We start from the raw sequence: 24,192 nt of genomic DNA on the forward strand, positions 1-24,192 counted from the left end.
GATGTTTGGTAGATGCTTGATTGGGCCCCAAGTGTACCAAGAAAACATTTCCCATGCGATTGCATCACCACCACCAGCCTGGACTATTGACACAAGGCAGGTTGGGTCCATGGGTGCTGGTGATAACAAATTCCTACCCTACCATCTAAGTGCCCCAGTAGATATCCAGATTCATTAGACCAAGCTACGTTTTTTGAGTCTTCCACTGTCCAGTTTTGGTGAGCCCGTGCCGACTGCAGCCCCAAACTCTAGACACTGTTGTGCATGAAAATCCCAGCAATCATAACCTCTGATCACATTTTGTCCTCATTGTGATGGTTTATGTATACATTATCTGAAGCTCCTGATCTGTATCTGCAGGATTGTATGCATTGCACTGAAAAAAATCCAAAACCTAGGCAAACACTGGGAACTAAGGAGGATAATGGTAGCAAAAACTGAAAAGCCAAAACCTCGTGGAACAACGGGAAAAGACCAGGGAAACTTAAAAAACCCAAAATAGCGCAAACAGAAGAAACACAGAATAAAGGACAAACTGACAAAATCAAAGGGGAGCACAGAGACTAAATAGACACAAGGGAGGCAAAAGTAATTGAACACAGGTAAAACACATTAGGGCGGGGCGGACAATCAACATGGAGGGAAACAGGACAAAGACAGGAAGTAAATTAACCACTAGACATACAAGGGAAGTAATGGAAAATAAAACAGGAAATGAAACAAATGTCCAAACGAGTCCAGAAAGTGTTCAAACATCTTGTCCATTAATTGTCCATCACTGCAAACAATGACAAAAATAGCCTCATTTCAATGAATGAACAAGTCTTATCCAACCAGTAACCAATAATAAAGGCCAATAAATATGCAAACACAAATTGTGTAGAAGGAAATACATAAGCTGTGTCCGAATTCAGGGGCTGTATCCTGTAGGCTGCAATTGAAGGCTGATTGCGGCACAGGAGCATGACTAGAATGTCCCATGTCCTTATCTTCAGCCCCACAGACAAATCAACGTTATCTGATTCTGGTTTAAAATCTGATAAACAAATCAGCTCAGTTGTCAGCTCTGACTTCTTTCATTGCAGATCACTTGGAAATTTAGAATCATTCCTGTCTGTTTAAGATCTGGAGACTGTGATATGGAAGATATAAATCCTGTGACAGTTATGAACTGTGCAAAATTCCATGACTAATGACTGAGGCCCAATCCCAATCCAGCCCCTACACCCTCCTCCTATCCACTCTCACTCTGTGCATTTGTGTGGAAGGTCCTCCACATTAAGCGTCATTCCAAACCTATTACCCTTAATTTGGAGTGGGTTATTAAAGACCTCCGACACCAAGTCTGTATCAGTAGAGGCTGACAAATCACACTCACTGAGAGAAGTGCAGCACCGCTTTGAGTCAGGGATCGATGAAATGCCACAAACCTACAAATATGAGTCCAGTGCGGTTATTTTCCAAATGATAAGTAACAGGTTGCCTCACCTCAAACAGACATTTCATGAACTATTTTCATGCCCACATGACAAGATTAGAGCTTGCATTGTATTTTGGAACGAACATGCTGTTGTGTATCAGAAAATCTGATACAATGCCTGTATTGTATGATTATCAGAAACTATGGGAAAAAAACAAGGATATAATCAGATTAAGATGTGTCAATTAAAAATGTTCAACAAAAAAGAAATGTGGCCACACAAACATGGGAGTGAGGTTTAATTTATTCAATTAGTAAATTTCCTTTCACAAGCATCAAGTGTCCCATGATTGTCATGATGTCATGTCATCCTAAATCTTTGTCAATGCTGTGCAGAAGATTATCTTTTAAATAAATATGTATTTAATTTGAATATCATTTCTGAAATATTTTGGGTAAAACCGAATTTCCTGTTTCCATCAGGGAAAGGTGGGGGTGTCCAAGAAAAAAATAATCAGTTCTTCTTTGAAGCATTGTTTAATTTTTAATAATAAATATAACATTTTAATATTAAACCGAGACTCAGTCCTCTCAGCTATCACCTGGAGTTGCCAGTTTCTTCCCCAGCGACTGAGTTCAGACTGAAGCTGTGATCAACACCTGATCTTCTGTGCTGATCCTCGTTCTTGGCCTCTTCATCGAAACCAAACACACGGTGTAACACACAGGATGTGAGTGTGTATCACACCCAGATAGTTTGACATGTCTTTCAATAGACAGACTGATGACACAGCATCTAAATCTATTCTGGTCACAATAAAGGTTTGTAAAAACAAGGATTAAACAAGCCCATATTTTATTACCAATTATGACTGCATTAGAAACACCCAGGTTACAGGTTACAGGTTACTGCGTTGTTAACAAAGCCAAACACAAAAGGCCAAAATCCTCAGCTATTATTGTCCGTCTTATCTAGAAAATCTTTAATACCTGAAGATAATTGCTGGGTATGTGTTTGCAAAAGAAAACAAAAAAAAATCCTGCAAGACCAGACTGAGTGGAATTTTGTTTTCATAACAGTAGAAATTCTCTGGATAGTCTGAAACCAGTTACTGTAAGTGAAAGTGAGGTATTGGAACAATCACAAAGAGAAACCAAAACATTTTCAGAAGAGCATCCATTGGTTTTGGCTTTGTGTATGGTGCAATACACCAACTATGTACTTCATTATTTTTATGACTTTGGACTTTTGGAAGTGTAGAGAGACAGAGACAGTGACAGAGACACACATCTTAGACCACCCTCCCACCAACCTGGGACATCCCATCAGGAAGATTATTATGAGCCTCAAAAGAAAATCTCTTTAAAGGACAAGTTCACAATTGAACAATGAAGCAGGTTTTGCTTGCTGTAATCATTACTCCTGTTCATACTAGCCATTAAAAATAATCCTCAGAAGACAGGCTCTGAGCGTCCCTTTTAATTGGCTGACTGTTCTGTTGTGGAATAAAAATATAGCAGAGTTCATTGTAAACACTCAGAGAAACCAAATTCTGCAAGGCTGGATGGTGGGCCCAGGTGGGAGGGTTTGGGGCATGGCTGAGAGCGGTGACTGCTTTGTTATGACATCACAAAGTTACAAAAGTCCTGATGGCTTGTTTTAAGGCTCAGTTTCTGAATACAGGCTGTGTGCATTTATCTTTGGATTGAATGCTTTGATACTTTCTCTTTATTAATATAGATCCTAGGCCACCTGCCTTATAATCAAAAAAGACATGGAAAACTACCTTTATACAATATGGGAACTTTAACAGCAGGTACAAACAGGAGGAGTGGTCAGTGAATGTGAGTATTATTTGAAGACAGACCTTTAAAAAATGCCCACCACTCCTTTAATAATGAACAACCAAAATACTGTGTAAAACTGAGATTAGCTGGGTTTAGTTCTCCAGGTCTGAATCTATAAGAGCATTGCGGTCTTCTTCTTTTCTCTTCTTGCTGAAGTAACAAACAATCACAGCCATGAACACCACTGATACTAAGAAGACGCAGGCGAAGACGGCAGTGCTGATGTTGCTGTTTAGGATCTGCTTGATGTTCCAACCTCCTTCACTTGATTTTGTGTCTGGAGAAACTGGGGGAGGACTCACTGTAAGACAATACAACAGTTTTTAAAATAGATAGATAGATAGATAGATAGATAGATAGATAGATAGATAGATAGATAGATAGATAGATAGATAGATAGATAGATAGATAGATAGATAGATAGATAGATAGATCATCATATAATAACCTGAAGGGCGCTTGTCACTCTTTTTCATCACAACATTATCATCATCAGCTGCTTTGGGAACAGGTGGCCCGACAAACTGCAAAGGACCCTGGGTAATTTCGTGGCTGACCGTCTCCCCGCCCAGCCCTCGCCTGCGTCTGCGGGATGGATTCTTCAGACAGCCCTGGGCACATCTGGAAAAGGGACTGTCAGGCTTGCACAGGATGACAGAGCAGGTGAGGTACACCTGTAAGGCGGGAAAGTGAGAGTTTTTAGTTCAGAAGGGAACAAGTGATGCTTTTAATGGGAGGGAACATGGTCATGTTGTGCATCAATTTGCCGTTGCTGTTGTTTGCATGTTGTTTCACAAAATTCATAGTTCAGGCTGTTTTTGATCCCATATCATCTGCTCCTTGGTGTACTGGCTGACATTTGTGTGCAACCGAAGTGCATCAGCAAAGTGTAGGGAATGTATGTTTTTGTCTTAGTTTATTTTTGTTTTTTTTAATGAATGAATGAAACACTTTATTAACTAAAGGCAGTAGGGTTGTGGCAGGTGTACAAAGGGCACGACTGACACACCAGAGACCAGGATTGCAGTCCCATCTGTCAAGTCCAGTCTAGTCACTTTTTATTTATGTAATGCCAAATCAGAGCAGAAGTTATTTCAAGGCACTTTTCCAGATTTACCTGGTCATAGTTTCCGGTAAATTTGAAGGCTTGAACCTCAAAGTTGAACGAAGTCTGGTTAGATGGGTGAACTTGAACCGTCTCATCTTCTAGACATCTGTGAGACACCGTTTATGAAAGTCTGTTATTGTCCTCCATGATGATTAACTTAAACATTTTCAAATAAAAAGGCAAAAGCATTTTTGATTGTGATCCCAGAAAGCGTCAGTACTCACCCGTTCTTGATGATGTCATAGGAGAGGGTGTTTTCAGGGTTGTCGTCAGGAGTGGCTTTGCATGATTCCACAAACAGCTTCACGTTTGGAAGCTCAGATTTAGCTTCAATGCCCATGAAGATCTTCTGCAGCAGTTTGACCTCCACTGGATAGGCGCTGGCGTCCACCTTATCTGTGAAGTTGCCATCGCGGTATATCTCAAACGCATAGCCGAAGCTGCCAAAGCTGGACTCAGTGAAAATGTAGTCTGACTTGTGGAGGTTGTAGAAACTGGAGATACTGATGGCTTTGGGAAATTTGCAAGAGAAACCAATCTTCACTGTCTTCCTCCGGGTTATAATCTCGTTGGGCAACTCGAAGGAGTTGATCTCATTCTTGAAAACGATGAAGTCGCCTTTATCCTTTATTTACCACAAACAGAAGTGGGAGAAAAGCCATGAATAGCTGAGACAGAAACAAACACACAAGATGAATTCTTTTATCTGCTTTTCAATGTGTTTTACAGCTACACTGTTCTTCTCATTGACATCTGCACTTGGTTTTCCTGCTACAACCAATGAGATCTTATTTGGATTTTTGTGTAAAAATGTAAGTGTTGTTCTACACCTCAACTTTGGTGCCACAGGTGCTGAAAGACATGCTGCCCGTGATGTGAGTGTTGTTGGAGGTGAGAGAGCAGGACGGGTCGCTCAGCTTCAGGAAGTTCTCGTCGATGCCCGGCATGGAGGCTTTGTCCAGGGCCACCTTCATCTTATTGGGGGAGCATTCAACAGTCGCCTTGCCTTTAAATCACAAGCCATAATAACTCCTTATCATTAAGGGCAATATAGTTTCAGAATATTAATACATATTCATGTTCAAACTTAACTTGGACACATTGCATTGTATTGTGTCAGGATTATGAGAATTCCCCATATAGATAATGTTAAACTTCAAACAGAAAAGTAAAAAAAAAGGGTTAAATCTTGCTTAAAATAGTTTTAACATAAAGTTTGAATTCCTTGAAAATAACTTTTATTGAGTGTTAACTGTCTGAACTCTGCGACTAAGTTCGCAATTTTTTATGGCATAGATCACTGATGATGAACAGACCTTGAATGATAGATGCTTGGGTCACCATGACAACAACACACCTCATCTCTGACTGGCTGAATGACAAAAGTAAGAAAATATGTTTCAGTGCAAAAATGCAAGATGAACAATGAAAATAACTATATCTATGTTACTAATAACACCTGGTGCAGCAATTCAGTAAATGATTCAATGCTTTACCAGACATGTCCTTGTTTTCATTATTTAACTCTAACAGAAGAGATTTTAAACATTTTAACTGTAAGATTGAAGAGGTTTGATGTAAATCTTAGTTTGAGTTTTTGTTTGTTTGCAAAAAGCTGCAAGAAACCAGAAAAATAGCAATAAGCAGGAAATTTATAATGTGCACTTTTCCAGCAGATGTAGATAAAAACACTCACGATTCATTTGTCTCTGCGGTGAAGCAGACTGGGACAAATCTGTACAGATCGCTCTGCTGTGGTGTCCAGCTCACAGTGACTTCAGCAATTCCTGAATTAGCATCTCTGAACACTTTGCTCATATTCTGAGGGCCGCTGACCTGGAAGTCGTATATGCTTCAGGAAAATGGAGGCAGAGAGGAAGAAACATGAATTAATGACCCTCCTTTGACATGAAAGGTCTCATTGTTTTCTTTTTTCAGTCAGAGATGATGGGTTTTCAGTACCTGGCATGGTGAGCCTGAGCTTCAGCATAAAGCTGGAACGTCTGACCCACAGTGGCATGAAGAACATCACCATGTGAAGGAGTCTTTGATAAGAACATGGGCTGCACGTGACCAACTTCACACCTCTGTATTGGAGGAAGGACTGAAACAGACACAAGAGGCTATCAAGACAGGGAAACCTTTTTTCTTTTAAACGTTTGTGGTTTGTAGTCTTTGGTTGGGCATCATCGTCTCATGTCTCTAGAAAAAGTGTCACATCAACTTAATCCTTTGCCTTGATATCCATTGAGTTAGCTTAGCTTAGCTCCAGGTTAAAGCTACATACAGTAGCAATACACTTTTCTTTTCAGTTCTCTTGCTTGTAGCTATGCACAAAAGGCTTGTTCCCCTCCCTTAAGAATAGTATGGAAGACAAACTGTGACTTAAGAAAGAAGCAATAATTTATTTACAATGATTGAAAAATAAGCCGTACAGTATTGTAAATGATAAAACTTTTACTCAAGTTGTTGAAAAGATAAAGAGATACACAGTTACAAATGTGAGAAAAAACCATCAAGTCAATGAAGCCAGTATTTTCAGAAAAGTAATATCAAGTGAATAAAGTAATCAATTTGAAAACAAGGTATAATATAATGAGAAAGAAATTGTAACTTTGACGGGAAAAAATGTTGTGACATTATGGAAATAAAATCATGATATTTTGAGAAAAGGTTGTTACTTTACATTACCAAGTAAAGTTGTTGGTCTCATTAAAATGTGACAAAAAAGTTTTCTCTTAAATTAAAACTTTTTTTTATCATAACTTATCATAACCTTTTATCTAATATAATTACAACTTTATTCTAGTAATATTATATCTTGTAGGTTTAACATTGTAAAGTCTGAATTTCCCTTTAACTTCTGTTTTATTGTGTTCAGGTCAAACCAAGTTTTCTTAAGTCAGACAATCGGCCCATTTGTGTCACTTCATCGAAGGTAAATTTTATGGACTGTGTGTTTGTGTCACTTACCCTCCACTGAGAACTGGAGCTTGACTTTGCAGAGAGGTGGTAAGTTTGTGTCGGACGCTTGCCGAGATGCCGATGTTCCATCTGCATAGGTCAAAGTGATGTTTGTGGCAGAGAAGTCCTCCAGCATCACCTCAAACACCTGCACACCAACACTGATTTGACCCGTACTCGTCAGTGTGCATGTAGTCTGGAAAGACACCATGAGTTAATGAAGATGATGAAAATGATTATTATTAAATTAAAAGATGTGTAAAACTAATAAACCATCAGAAGAATTATTTTTTAAACTACATTTTATAAAATAAGATCTATACATGCTGTAAATGTGTAACCATGACACCGAGTATAATGATTATATGCACAATAAAAGATTCCCATATTCAACTCAAATGAAACATAATTTATGGAAACATAATATTATGCTACTGTTTCATAGTTTAGCATGCTTGAATGTTTGATCATCTGTATGTCATCGTGTATTTACATTGTCCAGAGTGAAGTTCGAGGGAACTGGAGCGTCTGAACTGAAGCGGCATCTCACGTTATCTCCATCTGGATCATGGGCCAGAAGACGAATCCTTGAAAAACAGTTCTGAGGCACCCTGTGTGAAAACACACACAGTTTAATAATCAGATTAAAACAGTTTTCAGTTACATAGTTTTGTAAAAATAAATAAATAAATCACTTAAAATTCAGCACTTGATGTATTGGCTTATTTTGGCTTTATTGTGTGTTTGTTTCTTAGTTTTTACCTTAAGCAACTATTTAAAGAAGAAGAATTACACAACAAAACAACATCCAACCTCTGTTTTCACATATGATCTGCAATTTACTGTCACGTTACTGTGTGACACATTTAAGGCACATTTTGATCAATGAGAAAAACTAAAGGAAAACAAAAACAAACAAAAGAACAAAATAACCCTGTTTGAATTGTTCATTTAAATGTAAATAAAAAAAGAGACAAAAAGGGAAAAAAAAGAAAGCTCTGACAGATACAAAATATATCTTACTGATGTTGTTTGTGCTCTATACCTGCAGAGCTCTGTCATGTAGTTCTCATACAGAAAAGACGAGGCTCGTACCTTAAAGAAGACACAGTGGTTGTCACTGGACAGCTGTTGAGGGCGTGTGAGTCAGATCGAGTTCCCAGGTCCAACTCTGCATGAGTCGTCCAGTTTGTTTTCCCGTTGACATTAGACGCCCAACAGCAGCCTGCGCCCCTAAGCAGAAGGAGGTGGAAGGTGTTATCACTCATAAATACATTTATACCCTCACGCCCACGTCCCCGTGCCAGCTGGAAGCCGACAAAGATGGAGCCGCATCACGAGCTCAAGATCAGTTTCTACCACACTTACATATTATTTCTATTCCATCTGGTCACATGTTTTTGTCACGTCATAACTCAAGAATTCATTCACTAATTATAGCACAATTTATCTCATATGTCTAACAGGATAAAATGATGGAAGTGATTACATTTTATTTCCAAAAGGTCAAAGATGAACTTCACTGTGACATCACACTGTTCTGCATAAACACCTCTGGTCATTATTCAACAATGTAACTGAGATGGGGATTTCCTACACTTGGCTGGTTGGTGGAGGGATATGACCACAAGGTGGCGATTCTACTTTTTTCTTACTCTTCAGTGTTCTTTGTGCTTTTCTTTAAAAACACTGAATGCTTTCACTTCTTCAGGCATCTACAAATCCTTCAAATGAACCGAGGCCGAGGAGAAAAATCTGTTTTTGGTTAAAACACTTACAATTTAAAAACATTGTTAATTTCTGCCTCATGCAAAATTGTTATATAAATATTTGCTATTCAGATAATTACAATACTGCTGTTTTTTTCTTCAGATATTATTATTATTAGTATTATTGTTGTTGTTGTTGTTGTGAAATTTGCTTAGAAATTTGCCTTGCTATCATTTTACTGTCCTATTTTCAGTCTTTTAATTTTTTTTTCATGTGAAAGTACTTTGTCATTTTATTTTGAAAAATCCTGTACAAATAAGAGTTAATTCTAATGCCACCATACTACACTGATCGACAACACTCTGCCACACCTGCAGAGCTTTCTGATGTAATTCTGTCTTCAGCCTATGAGGGCCACCACAACTACATCCAGGCTACACTCTAAGATGAAAACACAACAGATGTCTGTAGGGCCTGATGCCAGAAAAGGTTAGTTCCTGTAACTTACCTCAGAGAAAAGGAGGTTTTATTCGTTGACACGGTTGCTGTTGTTTGCCCTTCAGACTGGCACCACCTGCCTGCGTCATCCTGATCCGTTTGCAGGACGTTCGACTTATCAAAGCTCGTGCAGACCCCTCCCTCACATGTGAAGGACGACTGGTTTTGACAGCTGCTCCTTCCATTTTGTCTCTGATAGAAGGTTACCTACAGGGTTTGGGAGAGTGCAGTATTGATACTGTGCAGAAAGAATAACTTCAAGTTTTCCTCAGAAAACAGGGTGAAAAACAACATCCATGTTTGTTTAGTCAACCCAATCAATCTGGGGTTTTTTTTTAACAAATTCGTCAGTGCTGTTTGTAAAAGTCAATAAATATTTTGTAGATGACAGTCACGCAGGTGTTTCAGCACTTGCTACGTGGCTACATGGTTTCTTAAATCAGTAAACTCTGTAAACTACAGACTTTTCTGCCTCCTGTCTTGGAAATTTCAGATTCAGTTCACTCTGACAAATATATTTTCTTCCAAACAGAATAAGTTGATTATGAAATAATTTTTGAAAAGGTAGGCTTATCAATTGCTTTCTCTGGCAGTTCGTTTTATAAAAAATTTCAAAAATATGAAAATTTATAGACGGTAATGATAAAATTACTGTACCCTAAATGTCCCATTGTTCTTCTTCTGTGGAGGCATGAAACTGATGCTGTTTCCATAAAAGCTTTGAGCCAAAGCAGTCCCCAATAATGCGGACAGCAGCAGGAAAAGTGCACCTGCCTCCATGATGTCTAACCGAATCTGTTCATGCAAAAGCTTGCTCAGTCAGTTCCAGTGTCACAATTGGTAGTTCCTTTGAAATTCATTCAACAGGTCTAACCAGATCTGCACGGAACTGAAATTTCAGGTTACAATCAGTGATGAAAACAGGTTACATGTCGGAGGACAATAGGGAATTTTTTTGGTATGAGATCTAAATTAGTAAAGCAAAACTTGTCTGATCTCTTCTTCTAGACAACAAACCCATAAGACCAACTTATTTACAAAAAGAAAACCATTTCAGTGGGCAAATTACAAAGGACAACAATCAAGCCAATATACTGTTTGATCACATTTGTAAGTTTTGTAAGCATCAATTTAGAGAAAAATAGATTTGTGTTGAAACAATATCTGCATCTATTGCATTTATTATTCTATATAAAATGTGCAAGAGGTGAGAAATGATTTTTCGAGATGAAAGGCAGACAACTGGGATTTTGTTAATATTATAATTACACATTAGGGGAAAAAATTACACCACCAAGGTTAGGCTAGATAGAATATAGAGATGGATGATTAATTCAAAAATGGTTCAATCCAATTTATACATTGGCTCTGACAGTTCAACACACTGCAATTTACAAAAACACATGCAAACAGATAAAACACAAGCAAATAAAAAAAACAACTTCAGCAATTTGACAACACGTGCTCAGTATTTAGAAATAATGCTGCAAAATGAGAAAATACCACCAAATACAAAAAATCCAAAAGAAAAAAGAGGAAAGAGGTGAAACAAGTTGTATTTTGGTGTATTTTCTATTTTTGGTTGTGAAGATACCTACTTAATTTGCTGGTGTTTTACCTATATCCATGTGTCTTCCTAATATGTATTGATGTATTGAGTACATAAATGTACTGAGTCCTCGGGGCCACTGTAAATTGACTTTAAATTCCCATTGGGAATAGAGGAGTTTAGAAAATTTAGCCCATAGTAATTCATAATGAGATTTCTTATTAGCCTTAGCCTTTTGATTGGACCTAACTAATCTTTCCATTTCATCCAATTAAGGGCCTAATGCTAATTGGTTGAGCTTTGAAAATGGTCAGACCAGGTGTGCAAGGAGTAAAAATAGAAAAAAATTATTTTGGAAACATGGTAAATGTTCTATAGGCTGTGAACCAATTATTTCGGGTGAACGAATAACGTGTTAAAGGGGTTTAAGGTTCAACGGCAACTGTCATTAATGATTTTCGCTTTCGTCAGATTTTGGGCACACGAGGATCCGTAGTTACGTCAGTTTGTGGAAATTGTCAGAGGGACAAGATGGCTACGGAACCAAATAAGACTGAAATCCTCACCATTTTCAAAAGATTAAGATCTATTCCGACAAACAAGGTAACAGAATAAGACGCCGCCTCTGTCGGTGTATCATCCTTTAAGCCTGTTCTTTATTGGCAGCTCGTCGATTATTTCGATCTGTCCTGTAAAAAGCGGTTAGCTCGCTGGCTAACTGTTATCTAGTTAGGCCCGGCTACACGGTCGGAAAGCTAACGGGAGCTAACGCTGCTAGCCTGCCGGTAAAGCAGTCAAACATAAAGGCCACGTATACGATTTGTTTTCGCCGAGGTGGCTAAGCAGTTGGTTAAGATTCGCTAGGCTTCAGAAACGACAGAAGAATTGATTGACTAGTTAGAAAAAACGTCAGCTATATCAAAAACATGGCACTTGTAACGTTAATGTAAACATTTGTAGTTTTCAGGCATTTGTCGTTAATGTTAAGATGATATTTGGCAGGATTGTTTCTTGCCTGTCAGAGCCTTGGCATCAGTTGTACAGTGATTAATATAATATGGTGTGAGGTGGCTTAAACGAATATGTATGTTAAATTATTTTTTACACTGTATCGCGCCAGGGTCCGTGGTTTGACACTATGCGCATTAGACTGGCAGTCTCTGTTTTCACCATTAAATCTTTACCTGAGGCCTTAAAGAAAAAAAGCAAACCCTCAATGATGTACAGGATCCCTCACCTGTCAACATTAGGGTTGCAATTAATGGTTATTTTTCATTATCTGTTAATCTCCCAGTTCATTTCCTGATCGATGTTTAATCTATTACCTAGCTAAAATCAGGAAAATTAGTCAAAAGCGACAACTTTAAATGACTTTTTTGCCTGACCAACAGCCAAAACCTAAAGTTATTCAGTTTACAACGATCCTTACATTGGAGAAGCGTCACTTGTCCTTCACTTGTCCATTTATCTTTGTGAAGTTTAAGTTGTGTGGCCTTTAGTCTTTGTCCCATTACATGACTGCTATTTAAAGGTTCCTCCGGTTCTTATTGATTTGGCCAGTGAAGTACTCTCGTTTTCTGATTTTTTGGGCTTTTTATAGTGGAAACTGACAAAAAGAAAATAGTCACTAAAATATCTTTATAAACTAACTATTAGTGGGTGTATTGTCTGTGAGACTCTATGGTGCATTTGTAGTTACCCTGATGTAGGTTGGTACTTGATGATTTTCTTTTTGATTTACATTAATTATAATATAGCGATGGAGGTTTAGCGTTTTGCTGTTATGTCTGTCCTACAGAACAGAGTAGGTAACCTTCCTCTATTGATCTTCAGTAGGCTTCTCTCTTTTTTGGTTGTTTTATGGAGTTATTTATTATCTAAATAAAGGATAAATGGTGTTTTGTGTTGCTCAGATTGTGAAAAGTCATCTAAGACTGACTTGTGACTGTCAGCTATGTATTTTGTAATTCTGTTATGCAATAAAAAATCAATAGTGCTCCAGTTGAGATATGCAACAAAGGTTCCTGGCCAGGTTCCTGCATTTTAAACACTGGTTGTGTTGCTTATAGATGTCATTAAAAATGTAAATGTAAAAATAGTTAACTCTGCCAAGGAGATTATGTTTTCTGTTTATTTGTCAGCAGGACTGCAAAAAGTAGTGAACCAATTTGCACCAAACTTGGTGGAGGGATAGGACATGAACACATTAAATTTTGAAACAGATCCAGAAAACTAACTATGATTTTGAATTTTTTCTGGTGTATGTTGTTTGACATTAGGCTTGGTGGAGGTCTGCACTCTCTGAGTGCCCTTCTAGTTTTCAAATGTTTTGTTCTTTGCAGGTATGTTTTGACTGCGCAGCAAAAAACCCCAGCTGGGCGAGTATTCCCTATGGTGTGTTCTTATGCATTGACTGCTCTGGCATCCACCGCTCACTGGGAGTGCATCTCAGCTTCATCAGGTAGACTCAACAATGAACAAAGCTGTCAACAGATAAAATCAACTCTAACAATTCTCTAACAAAAACTTCTCTAACAATGCTAGTCAACAGTTGAGTAGTCTCTCAGAAAAGAATGCTTGTCACTTTAATTGCTGGGTACAGTGAAGATGTCTGTGCTGCCTTCACTGGTCAGAAGAATGTAGTTTTGTCTTTCAACCACAGTTTGTGAATGACTGAGTTATCAATGGACACTTAAGCTGACTTTATAGTCTGTCCAAACCGCTTGTTGGATGGTCAGGTAGCTTCAGCAACCCCCTCCATTGCGAAATAAAAGATCCAACATTGACACACACTTCAGACAGTGATTGGCCAGCTGTGTGGAAGTGAGAAAAGGAGCCAGGGTCTGCACTTCTCTCTCAGCTCGGTTTTTCTTTTGTTACACAACTAATGATGGCATTTGTCATTTGTAAAAAACAAGTGCAGCACTATCGTTGTTTCCCTCAACTTCTCACTCCCACCTTCCAGTGTGGATGTTCAGACAACACATTGTACAAAATAGCTCTGACTGGGTTTAAACTGACTGACCTGCAGTGCCATGATCATGTGCACCTGTCATACTGGAGGGCTGACTTTCCATATTCTTCCCTTTTTCCCTCAGATCCACTGAGTTAGACTCCAACTGGAACTGGTTTCAGCTTAGATGTATGCAGGTGGGAGGCAATGCCAATGCGGTAAGTCGGACCGAGCCCCTAAGTAAAATCACTTAGGATCTTAAATGTGAATGACCCATGTTCCAGGAAGTGTTATTACCTGTAGTTAAGAAACTCCTTTTCTCCTCCTACCTGAAGACGGCATTCTTCCGCCAGCATGGCTGCTCTACAAATGACACCAATGCCAAGTACAATAGTCGTGCAGCCCAGATGTACAGGGAGAAGATTCGGCAACAAGCAAATGCTGCGTTGTCCAAATTTGGCACAGATGTGAGTATAAATGAAGTGGAAACAGTTCTGGAAATTAATCATATCTTGTAGCCCATGTCACAACAGAGAGATCATTTCTTTATGGCACAGGACTCAGGAGTAGACAGGCTGTATCCCAGGCTTTGTTGGTAAAGCTCCAATGCTGGTTACTTATTTTGTTTATCATATGCTTCCAGGTAGGCAATAATATTGTACATTACGATATTTGGGCTGTTCTGTACCAGTCCTGCCTCTCAAATAAAACAAAAAAGGCTGAAATAATCTTAAAAAATACCATGTCAGCACATTAATTGTTAGTGTTAAAAGTTTGTAACTTTTATGATCCAAGATGTTTCAAATCAAGTGAAATATTTACATCTATTATGTCATTTTTTTGTGTTTCTTAGTTTGCTTCACTGATCTGATCTCTGGTCCAGCTCCTGTCGCTGTTAGCTAACAGCTACACGCAGTCTGATTAAGTGACTGAGTTTTGATTTTAATTTTACACCCCACAGGTACAACTCACTCAGTGATAATAACTGAAATTGCCTGGTGCCCTGTGGATCACTGACATATTACATAATAGTGATTATCAGAGTCTGAGCCACATTAGCAGAACTAGTTCAGAGTCCACAGGGTGTGTGCTAATGACAGTATATGATGATCACATCACTGGCAATATACCGAAAAAGTAAAAGTCAGAATTTTAAACTTCCTGTGTGACTATTAGTCATTGAAGTTCATGTCTCTAAGTGAAACTAAACACTCTTCCTCTCCTCATTGCAGCTATGGATTGACTCTTCTGGAGGAGGCGCTACCACAGCCCCTCAGAAGAAAGAGACAGACTTTTTTGCCGAACATACGCAGGTTGGTTTTTCTGCAAAATCACAGCCTGCGACCATCTTCAGTACGTAGGTCCGTGATAGAAAATGTTTGCTACATGTCAGGGAAGGGAATATGTCATTATCAGTACAGGAATATTTTCATTTTTCTATTATTTCCACAAGAACCTATTGGATACTGGATTTTTTTTAGACTGATGCTGTACAGTTTTTTGAGGTAAAATATATTAAAATATAACACAAACAACATTTTTATAAATATCTTTTTAATTTGATTATTAAACAACTGTGACCAAGATATGACTGCGCTGGACACTTTCCAAAAATGTGACACTAATGACGAATTTAACAATAAGTTTGAAGTTATAAACTACACTGGGATCTAAATTAGTATCAATAATGACATTTAACAACAACATAAATATAAAAAAACATATTTTAAAGTTGAGATAAGAAAAATATGAATGAACTATATAATAATGCAGCCTGAAAATGGTTTTGAAAAATCTAAACGGTAATATAAAAAAATACAATAACAAAAATAATAATGTGATAAAAAGGATGCTGTTTCATGAATTTCTTTTCACTTAATTGAAAGTACAAATACCCATTTAATTTGTTTCCCAGCCTGCTAACGACTGGAGCATGGCGCCATCCTCTGAGCAAGAGCAGAATGGAGCCACTGTCACCCCACAGCTGACGGACACAGCACCCAAAGGCCAGGATGACAACCGTTAGTAAAACAAACCCATCTGTTACCAAATGTGTTTCACTCATTATGAAAAGCTTTCTAAAGTCTCAGAAAAGGACCCTGATGATGTCATAGTGATGTCATCAGGGTTACGTTGGCCTCGGCTGAGGGACTACATATTTTTAACAGATAGTCTGTGTTGCTGGACATGAGTGTTGAGTAGGCAGAGAGAGCCTGATGTCAGGATGCTGTTGGTTGCAACATTGGAAATGTGGGATTGAGGAGATGTCAGTATCTGGCCTCTCATAAATCTGTAGTTCTGGAAGTGATTTTTTGTTGAGCATTAGATTTACATATTCTGCTCTGGCTGCTGCTATTTTGTTGAGGTTCCTTTCTGTAATGAAGTCATAAACAACTCTGTGTTTCTGTTTCTGCTGGAATCAAGATGATGGCAGTTGACTCTCTCCTGACTTGTATTGTGTCATAAAGTTAAGTCATAAAGTTAAGTGGCCCTAACTTTCCCTTGTAGTGTAGCTGGGGGCTTTTTGACTCTGTCATGCTCAGCGGGGGCCTGCAGGGCTCTAAAGCCAGGTCTCTTTCACAATGAACAGCAGCTGTTACTGTGGCAGCTTTTTGTGTGAACACATAGTTATACTAAGTCACTGGGGTGCCACTTTCAAATTTCAGTGAATTGAATTGGCTTCACCGGTTCAGGCTTTGAATGAGGGAGATTTTGCTGCACATCATACAGCATCAGCTGGAGATTACACAATTTAGACAGTCCAACAAACTGTGGAATGAAAATTGAAAATCTTTTGTTTTATTATTATTACAAATGCTTGATTTTTTTTCTCTAGAGCCAGAGGAAGGACCGAGCATTGATGGTCTGAGCACATCACCCAAAGCTTCCATTGGTGAGTCTGTTCGCTCTGATTAATGACACGAGCACTGTCCTGCTCTTTCGTGACGTCACCGCTGTCATCTGTAATTCCCCTCTCACGTCTGACACTTGCTCTCATTCAGTGGTACATACTTGCCTCAGTTTCAGACTCAGACTCTGCAGCCTCATCTCTCTCTCTCTCTCTCTGTCTCTCTCTCTCTCTCTCTCCTATCTCTCTATCTCTCTCTCTGTCTATCTCTGGATCTTTCTCTTTGTGCTTATCTGTACAAACAATTTTACTTTCTTTTCTACACAGTCAGCACAGTGACTGCAGATTATGGAGTAGTGGTTGTTGCACTGCAGTTTTGGTCAGTCACATACATCTGTGATTTCTTTGCAGGTGCAGGGTCGTAATTAAACAAAATAGCAGCTATTGGACACAATTAACAACAAAAACCATTTGTGTCTCTTTATACCTGTGAACATGAATCTTACCTTTTTATTTCCAAGATGCTCAGAAAAGGTATGGAGTACGTTGAGCTGCAACTAATGATTATTTAAGTTATTGATTCTTTTACTGATTATCCTCTCAGTTAATTATAATAACACAACTTTAATAATAATACAAAAAGATGCAATACATTGCGCCACACAAAACATGATAAAAATGTATAAATAGGAAAACCACAAACACAGTGGAGGATTCAAAAAAGACAAATCAGAGAGAAACAGCTTTGAGGCAAATCAATTAATAGTAAATGACTAATCTATAAATGTCAAATTTCACAGAGTCTGAGGGGATGTCTTGTGATCATCAAGAACCCGGACACTGAACAACAGCATCAGTGACAAACTGTCCAAGCAGCAGTCTGTGTGTTCATATAGTCTGAGCTCAAACTTTGTTGATAAAGAGCAAGGTTTGGATTATGGATTTGGATTGTGGTTGTGGTGACTGGTTTGTCTTGTCCTGTAGAGGAGAACATGCGTTTGTCATCACAGGAAGAATGGACACCCAAAGGTGACTGGTGTGAGCATAGCTGCTGTTTGCGCCGGCTGGTTTATGCCTGAGACGCATGGTTGTGTTGCTTGATTGACATCTGCGCAGCTGCCTCCCCTTCTCCATCCTCTGCTTATCACGCACTGGAAGTGGCTCACTTTGCAGAGATTGAGATTGTTGTGTGCAATTTTCTTGTAGGCTCCTGCTGTCGAACGATTTTCTCTCTCATGAGGCAAAGTTCAGTGTTTTCTCAGCCATAAAACTTGAGCAAAATGAGAACAGTCACTGTCACGCTGTCTCACGTACCTGCAGGTAATCAGTGTGTGGATGAGAATTTTGAAACAAGTCGACACTGTGGCATCTCATTGACAAATGGTGTCAAAGGACTGATTCTATTGATAGTATTTGTCACAATAGATGTCTCCTGAAGAGTCTGTAATTTTAGTTCCTGTCCTTCTCTGTTAATTTTCTCACAGACATACTGACTAACAGACAGTGGTGTTGTGAGAACGGGAATGTTTTCATCTTGTGATGCAGAAGATGTTTGGTTCAGCTGTGTTTTTTTTTGGGGAAACTGAGGATCAAAAGATCAGTTTGAAATACTGTACCTTTGCATCGGCTTCCTTAACAGAGTGTCACGCTTTGTGTTTCTGTAATGAGTCGCAGTTTGGGAATTAACAGTGAAAACCCCACTCTGTGCTGTGGGAGCTTTTATCAATATTAGCTTGTTTTCTTGAGCTGGTGTGGGTTTTTTTTTGTTTCTTTTCTTGCTTTGATTTCATATCATTAAAAATATCTTGAAGATTTTTTTTTTTTAACAGATTTCCACTTGTGTTTACAGATGTGAAACCTTCCATAATTGGAAAGAAGAAGCCCATGGCTGCCAAAAAAGGGGTGAGTCAAGGGTTAGGGTTATTTGCAATTCTCACCATAAGCAAGCACTTGGCGACAGTGGCAAGGAAACATGTATATTTTCACCTTGTGTTTTGAGAGCTGCCATACAGTACATGATGGTAACTTGGCTCACATGGAACAAGAGAGACAGCATGAGGCCATTAAAGTACAAAGATATAACTTCACCAGTTTGGTCCACATCTTAAGGATCCCCGCCTAACATATATTTAAAGACATTCAAAAACAATCTGCTTTGAATAATACTTGTTATTTAATATTGTTTTCCACAAAAAAAACGTTCAGATGCCATGTGATAAACTCTTCCTCGCTCATTGAAAAATCCAGACTCTATGAATATGAGCGTGACACACGATCCTATTTCACTGTGAAGTCAGTTGTTTGTGTGTGATCTTTTCAAATTGTATATTATATATCATATCATATATTAATATATATACTTGTATACAAAGTAGTTGTGATGCAATAAAATCATATTTACACGTTAAACTCAGATTTAAGGTGAACACAGACTGTGCGCATGTGTCATTCTGCACAGTGAAGCTCAAACATCACAGTCAATAAAACATTGCAAGCAAAACACATTGTTGATATGTAACTCTGACTGTGACCTGGAACTAATCTGTGTGCCACATTTTCCCTCGTTGATGCAGCTCGGTGCAAAGAAAGGCCTCGGTGCCCAGAAGGTGAGCAGTAAGAGTTTCTCTGAGGTGGAGAAACAGGCGCAGGTGGCTGAGAAGCTGAGAGAGGAGCAGGCTGCTGAGGCAAAGAAACAAGCCGAGGAATCCATGTGAGGATCGTTTTATTTCTGTTAATTGAGTTCATGTAAACCATTTCATTCTAAGCTTTTCAAATTAAGAAATAAAACGCACTCTTTTGGTACGAGAAAAAGTGTGATACGTCTTCATGTTTGTCCACATGTGATTTGACGTCGCTCGTTTCGGTGTTTGCAGTGTGGCCTCGATGCGTTTGGCTTACAAAGAGCTGGAGATCGACAGGAAGATGGAGGAAAAGAAGCTTCAGACCATGGAAGGCAAGAAGAGGGAGCAGGCCGAGAGGCTGGGCATGGGCTTTGGAAACAGGAGGTAACGTCACAGCATGCTGAGATCAGTGTGTGGGGACGAGTTGTCTCTTTAACTCTGAATAAAACACTGTCGTATAGAGGACCAAAGTTTTATTATCAGGAACAGTAATAGTTTCTTAGTACGGGATTGTTTAGATTTGTGCTGTGAGGTTGATGCTTGAGTGATATCACATCACAAAAGCTGCTTGTTTTTTTTATATTCTCCAAATGTGTGTGTGTTTCCTGTTTCAGCGCCGTGTCTCACTCAGTGATGTCAGAGATGCAGGTGATCGAGCAGGAAACCCCTGTTGGAGCAAAGTCCTCCTCTCGCTCCAAACTGGACATGTTTGATGAGCCGGGCTTCACCTCTGGACCCCCGAAGTACAGATGACACTCCTCAAAAAACACCCACTTATTTATTCTTATCTGTCAGTTTCAATTAGTTAATTTGCTTTAACTAAATCCATTGTGGTCATTGTTTCAGGTATAAGGACAACCCATTTACAGTTGGAGATAGTTTTGGGTCCCGGTGGGACACTGATGGAGGAAGTGCCTCCTTCACCACCTCCTGGGCTCTGGAAAAAGAGGACCCCAAAGAGGAGGTCACCATCTCTAGTATTCAGCCAATTGGAGAGAGGTATCTACACAGATGTTCATGTAGACACAAACGTCTTGTCTCAACAGTTGTGTCTACTGTACATGATGCAGCTGTGATGTGTGGTCTTGTGTTTAATCCAGACTTCCCAGCAGAAGAAAAGCCGAGGTATCGGCTCCAGTGTCAGAGTCGAGCGAGGCCAGGCAGAAGTTTGCCAACGCAAAGGCGATCTCTTCTGACATGTTCTTTGGTCGGGAGAGCAGCGCCGAGGTGAGAAACCTCATCTTCACTTCTGTTTAAAACATGAACCAAACTACTACTACGTCAATCTCAACGTCAAAATATTGACAGCTGTGTATGTAAAACAAATGATGGAACACTTTATTTGTTTAACTATGTACTGTTATTACCTTGATTTTAACTTCTGTTTCCTCTTCTCTCAGTACGATGCGAAGACAAGACTGGAGAGCATGTCCGGGAGCACCTCCATCAGTTCAGCTGATCTGTTTGGGGATGGCACTGACCATAAAGGTAAGACCTGTTTATTTGTGTGGGATGTAGAAATGAAAAGAAAACGGGAGTAAAAGTAGCAGCAAGCTTGGCTTAAAGGATAATTAAGATAATAAGTTATTGTGTTTTTTTAAGTGACAAAAGAACACGGTTAGTCCCTGTGTGTTCGATTCAGCTGTAAATTATTTTAAAACGGCTCACAAATATATTATTTGATTTTTTTTTATAGTATCAGTAATTCCCTAAAACAGCTGCTCACCTAAGTTTTTACTGAGTCAAAGAAAACTACAGTTTGTGTGTGTTTATGGTGATTGAGGAACATCACAATTGTGTGTTTTAATAGTTTTTTAACAGTGGAGCAGGAGTCAGATACATCAGGCTGTGACACACACACAGTAACTTGACAGTGTTGGTTTTGTGCTTTTAAAGAAATTTATTTTTTCTGTATTTCTCTTATTTGACAATAAGAGAAATACAGGATATCTTCATTCTGACCGTCTTACTCTTATCTTCTGTCTCTCTAAATGAATGTTTATCACTGATTCCCCATTTTTTTATTAGATAGTTTGTGTGCGGCAGAAACACAGGTGAAACCGAAGTGTTATGTAAGCCGTTCATTTAAATGTGTGTGAATGTAGGATATTTTTGTACTAATTGCTCTGCTGCTCTCAGGGAGGGCATCAGGCTTTGACAGTGTGCTCCCCTCCGGCCCCGACATCGCACAGTTCAAACAGGGAGTGAAGACTGTAGCAGGCAAGATGGCTGTCCTCGCTAACGGTGTCATGAACACGATCCAGGTGAGACATCAAGTCGAGTCAGTCACAGTGTGTTTCCTGTTTGTTCTCTGTGGCTCCTTGCTTCCCTCAGCTGCGTCTCCAACTCACATCAGCTCTTTTCAGTGGGGATGTGAGAGAGAGAGAGATGAGAACAGAGAGACTATATTTACCAGTTCACACAGTCCAGCTTCATTTAGAGGAAATGGCAACTACTCATGACACAAAACATCTTATCTAGTCTATTTGTAGAAACGTTTTCAGGGAAACCACCTGAGGAAGCATAATCGGCTGAATGGAAAACATCCAACATCATCCCAAGCTCAGATGTTCGACATTGTTGGAACGTTATATGTTTGTTAATTTTTGTGTATTTATTCTAATGTTTTTCTGTATGTTGTCTCAGGATCGTTATGGCTCCTACTGATCGGCCCTGACGACGAGCAGCAGCCTGTGGGAACACACACTAACTAACGTCTGCGTAGAGCCAACCAGCCTCCTGACTGACACGTGCATTTGGGCGGAAGAGATGGGACGAGGGAGAGACGGGGAGCAGAGAGGATTGCATGGGGGAAAAGAAATCGTCCTTCTCGCCCGTCCCTCTTTTAGAGACAATTTTACAGGAGTGAGACTGTATTTTCTTCTCTCATCCTCATTAGCAGACTCTTGAGTTTTATTTTCATAAAGGAAACCATCGAAGGGTGTAGTCTTTTCTAAACCAAGAGTTTTGTTGTAATTTACTGTCGACAATTTTTTGGTCTTAGATTTTCAAAAAATGGCGTCAGAGTTAATTCTACTATATTTTATTCCTCCTGCATAAATCAAAGTGTTGTTTTTGATTCATATTATCAAATTCATGCTTATGTCTTTTATTTTGTTTTATTGTGATATTAAAAAAAAGGTGCAGTATATATTTTCAAATTTTAGCGTTAATTTGAAAAAGAATCCACGGTGTTTTGCATTCGGTGTTTGATTCACTGCTGCTCGCTCACAGTAGAGTTTGTCCACAGGTTAGGTTTTTTTATTTACATAAAGCATTGACAGACAACTGTCTTGACAACTTCAGACAATTTGTGAGCTTGGACCCACGCACTTCTCTCTGGGTGGAAGTATATACTCTGAAACACTGGAGCATCAGATACATGATGTCCAAGCTGCTGTGGTTATTTATTTTCTATCTATTGGGGGTACAGGGTGCGATACCTCTGGTTTGGCTCATATCCCAGCAAAGTGTTGTGCATTGGAATTGGAGGGATTAAGGGGGCATGAAATTAAAACAGATAAGAGGGTATTGATACAGACAGATAGAACATGCTAAGTCCCAGCTCATAAAACAGTGACACTTTTGACTATGCATCTCCACTTTACAACTGTTTCTTTCATGTTTCTGCCAGTTGAATCTGAAGTCTGCCTCTGTGTACCTCAGCTCTGAAAAAACAAGACGTTTTGTTGGCACTGCCTTTTTCTCTCTCAACAGTTGAACCTTTTATTTTTGGAAGGCTGGTGTCTTGCAGTTTACATGTTTATCTTTTCAGACATTTTGGCCAATGAAAAATATTCCTGACATTCAAGGTGTAGAACAGCATAAGGGTTGTGCCTCTAACTGATGATGATGATGATGATGATGATGATGATGATGATGATCTTCAGACAAAATGATGTGTCTTCGGGACAAAGAAGCCTTTCAGTATTTCTCTAACACCGGCCAGGGAGCATGCAAGTGAATCCAACAAAATGCATCTAGTGTGAACCTCTGTGATAGAACCAGTCTTATTTAACATGGTCACACCCTGTCCATCAGTTTCCTGCTAGTGATGAAGCTCGTCTCAAACCCTCAGTACTGTCACTTTGTTCCCGGCAGACTTGACATTCAACACGTTATTGAAAGGATTGTCCGTGCAGATGAGGTCTGGATTCCGGTTCGTAATTTTGTTTGAAAGACCAGGGTGTCATATTTTTCCTAGCGTGGCCATGCCTGTGTATGTCCCAACCGTGATAAACTCTCCAAATAGTAACAACCATGTGGACTGAAAGGATGAAACATTGGACTATTTATTTGTAGGCTACAAAAAGAAACCTATTCAATATGTTAATAAAGATCGAAAACCTCTGCTGCGTTCACGTCTTTGACTCTGGCACTACCACACAGACTTCAACCACTTGTCATTATGTTAACTTTAATCTGCTTCCACTGGTTTTCAGTAGCTCACTTCTTAATGCATGAAAATTTAATTCAAACCCGGGGCCTGCTGGTGAAAGACTTTACGTGCTTCTCAGTTGTTGCTCAGTTTTAAGTCACTCTGGACGACCTCTCCCCTTCAGCTTTCTGCTGACACTGAAACAACTCTCAACAAAGAAGTCTGCACACTTCTGTCTGATCAACCACTGCAGGGGCTTTAGGCAGGAATGGAGAGAGACGACAAAATAAGACCA

At 39.2% G+C, this 24,192-nt stretch overlaps 2 protein-coding genes across 3 annotated transcripts; one reads left to right on the plus strand and one right to left on the minus strand.

Moving 5' to 3' along the window:
- Positions 1-1,938: 1,938 nt before the first annotated feature.
- On the minus strand, positions 1,939-10,337 carry LOC111651656 (uncharacterized). Its single transcript, XM_023401660.2, has 13 exons — positions 10,206-10,337; positions 9,559-9,755; positions 8,436-8,573; positions 7,834-7,951; positions 7,350-7,536; positions 6,339-6,480; positions 6,073-6,228; positions 5,693-5,748; positions 5,207-5,382; positions 4,601-5,001; positions 4,386-4,482; positions 3,717-3,942; positions 1,939-3,569 (listed from the first exon to the last, which is right to left on the minus strand). The coding sequence occupies exons 1-13, from the start codon at positions 10,326-10,328 to the stop codon at positions 3,361-3,363; spliced, it is 2,226 nt and encodes a 741-aa protein (XP_023257428.2). The 5' UTR covers positions 10,329-10,337; the 3' UTR covers positions 1,939-3,360.
- A 1,237-nt stretch (positions 10,338-11,574) lies between these two features.
- On the plus strand, positions 11,575-23,869 carry arfgap2 (ADP-ribosylation factor GTPase activating protein 2). Of its 2 annotated transcripts, XM_023401685.2 has the most exons (17): positions 11,575-11,700; positions 13,440-13,558; positions 14,196-14,268; positions 14,386-14,517; positions 15,283-15,363; positions 15,966-16,071; positions 16,887-16,943; positions 17,883-17,927; positions 18,748-18,800; positions 19,472-19,608; positions 19,772-19,903; positions 20,134-20,262; positions 20,366-20,518; positions 20,620-20,746; positions 20,920-21,007; positions 21,659-21,783; positions 22,166-23,869. In XM_023401685.2, exons 1-17 carry the CDS (start codon positions 11,629-11,631, stop codon positions 22,184-22,186), a joined length of 1,650 nt encoding a protein of 549 aa, XP_023257453.1. In that variant the 5' UTR covers positions 11,575-11,628; the 3' UTR covers positions 22,187-23,869. The 2 variants fall into 2 exon arrangements, with proteins under 2 accessions (XP_023257453.1, XP_023257454.1); XM_023401686.2 differs by lacking the exon at positions 17,883-17,927.
- The last annotated feature ends 323 nt before the right edge of the window (positions 23,870-24,192 follow it).

The sequence above is a fragment of the Seriola lalandi genome, unplaced genomic scaffold (assembly GCF_002814215.2).
Source record: "Seriola lalandi dorsalis isolate HSWRI2012SDOR001 ecotype SW California unplaced genomic scaffold, Sedor1 jcf7180002053712, whole genome shotgun sequence".
In the NCBI taxonomy this organism is placed as follows: Eukaryota; Metazoa; Chordata; class Actinopteri; order Carangiformes; family Carangidae; genus Seriola; species Seriola lalandi.